The sequence below is a fragment of the Trypanosoma conorhini genome (genome assembly GCF_003719485.1).
Source record: "Trypanosoma conorhini strain 025E chromosome Unknown Tco_14.4_contig_01069, whole genome shotgun sequence".
Classification (NCBI taxonomy): Eukaryota; Euglenozoa; class Kinetoplastea; order Trypanosomatida; family Trypanosomatidae; genus Trypanosoma; species Trypanosoma conorhini.
This window is the reverse complement of record NW_021705153.1, coordinates 1-1,874: the sequence shown is the minus strand read 5'-3', so window position 1 is coordinate 1,874 and position 1,874 is coordinate 1. Positions and strand designations below refer to the sequence as shown.

Here is a 1,874-nt window from a genome sequence, read left to right as displayed (position 1 = left end):
AACTCCTCCTATTGGGGCGCTGCCGTTGCACACGCATGAGCAACCTCGGGCGCGCGTTGTGCCGTGAAAAGGGTGGGCGCCTTCGGCGGAGATGGGTGCTTGCGGGTGGCGTCGGGTCGCGTGCCGCTGGCAATGCGCGCCGGTAGTGCGTCGCGTAAACCACACGAATTCTCGCAGCGCGTGCAGGGGGACGGCGCCCCCCCCCACCACACACACACTTTTTTTTGTATGTCTTTGCCTTCGAGGGGTGCATTTGTTCCCCCCCCCCCAGCGGGGCTGGCGAGGCCGCTGGGCGAACGCCACGCATACGCCGGGGGAGCCGCCACGGCGCACGCCGCTTCCCCCCGCGCTCTCAGCGCCACTCCGCCCTCCCTCCACCGGGCCCGCCCTTTTCGCCGGGGCCGGGTTCCGCTTGGGCGCCCGGCTCTCGCAAGCGGCAACTGCTGACCGCGCGCCGCCCGGGAGCCGAGGGGCCGCTTCCGTACGGTGCGCCGCCCTCGCGCGACGAACAGCCCGCCCGATGTGTTTGACCCGCAAACAGCAGGGGCGTTCGAGGCGCCCCGGGCCCTCCGTCACACCGAAAGTCGGGAACACTTCATTAGTTTACCGAAGCCTCCCCAGCGCGAGAGGTGCCGCCGCACTTCGGCGCGCGCAGCTGTTGGGCGGGAAGCCCACTGCACTTGCCCCGGGCCCCCTGCGCACGGCGGCGCCCAAAAAAAGCCCAACTGCCGCCACCGGGGGGCCAACAACGAGTCGAAGGGACTGGCCGCCGGTCCTTGGCTCCCCCTTTGCGAGGCACTGAGCCCCGGCACCGCGGCCGCCGCATTTGCCATGGGCCTCCGTCCTTGATCGAGGTGAGGCGCGCGCGGGCAGTTCCACACAATCCCCCTGGCGCGTCGTCCACTTCACCGCACCGCACCGCCGCCAGGCCCGCGTGCACCGGCCTATTCGCCGTCGCCGCGGCGGCGACACATGTCTTCTGCGGGGACTCATTCTCGTCGGCTTGAAGGCGCGTGCTGGAGGCATTCGCAGCTGGCGCAAAACACAGACCCACTAGAGAAATGGGAAACCAGTGGAGCGGAAGGTGCGCCCGCCCCCGCCCGCACTCGAAGTGACGCAACAGGTCGGAGCCCCGCGGAGGGTGCTGAGCCGCGCCGGCGACCTCGCTGCATCGCCCTGTGGCGGGCGAACGCGCGCAGTGGAGGCAACCAAAGTGGGCAGGCGCGTGCCAACGCCGGCTTGCGCCGCGAGAGCCGCCACTCTGCGGCTGCGTCTGCGTCATCTCCGGCGCCAGCGACGGCGCAGCGTCCGTCGCGCGACTTCGACCGCCCCCTGCAGCGCCATCGGCGGCCCGGGACGGGAAATTATGCCCCGCTTGCCGGCGCACGCGCGCCGCCCTCTCCACCCGAGCAACCCGCGCCCCTCCGCCGGCGCCTCCGCTTCCGCCCAGCGCTGGGACTCGCGTATGGCGAAACCGCGCGCATGCCTGTAGGCGCCGCGCTGCCGATTCCTTCCGGGCGGCGAAACGGTGCCGGCAGCGCCCCGTCGGTGAAACGGCCACCGCCAGCTGCAACCAGACAACCCTCGCAATCGCCTACGGAGAGCAACGACCGCAGGAAAAAAAAAGCAACAAAAGCAAGAACAGACGCACACTCTCAAGAGGGAAAAGGCGCCCTCGTGGTGTGGGGCCTCCTGCGCCCCCAGGCACCACCCACGGGGGAAAGGGGGAAACAAACGAGAAACCAAACACTTCGGCAGGTTGTGCCCGCCGCTACGCTTCCAAAGGGATACGTGCCCAGCACGGAAAAATAAACGACTATTTATTACATCCAGGCGTTTTTTGCCGCGGCCGGGCATGCGAGGGAGCTCGCGGA

The 1,874-nt window shown here is 69.2% G+C and overlaps 1 protein-coding gene across 1 annotated transcript; it reads right to left on the bottom strand.

The window, feature by feature from the left end:
- Nucleotides 1-598: 598 nt before the first annotated feature.
- Nucleotides 599-1,282, bottom strand: Tco025E_09332 (uncharacterized protein; the record flags this gene model as incomplete). Its single annotated transcript, XM_029376152.1, has 1 exon — nt 599-1,282. The coding sequence occupies one exon, from the start codon at nt 1,280-1,282 to the stop codon at nt 599-601; it is 684 nt and encodes a 227-aa protein (XP_029223758.1).
- Between the last annotated feature and the right edge of the window lie 592 nt (nt 1,283-1,874).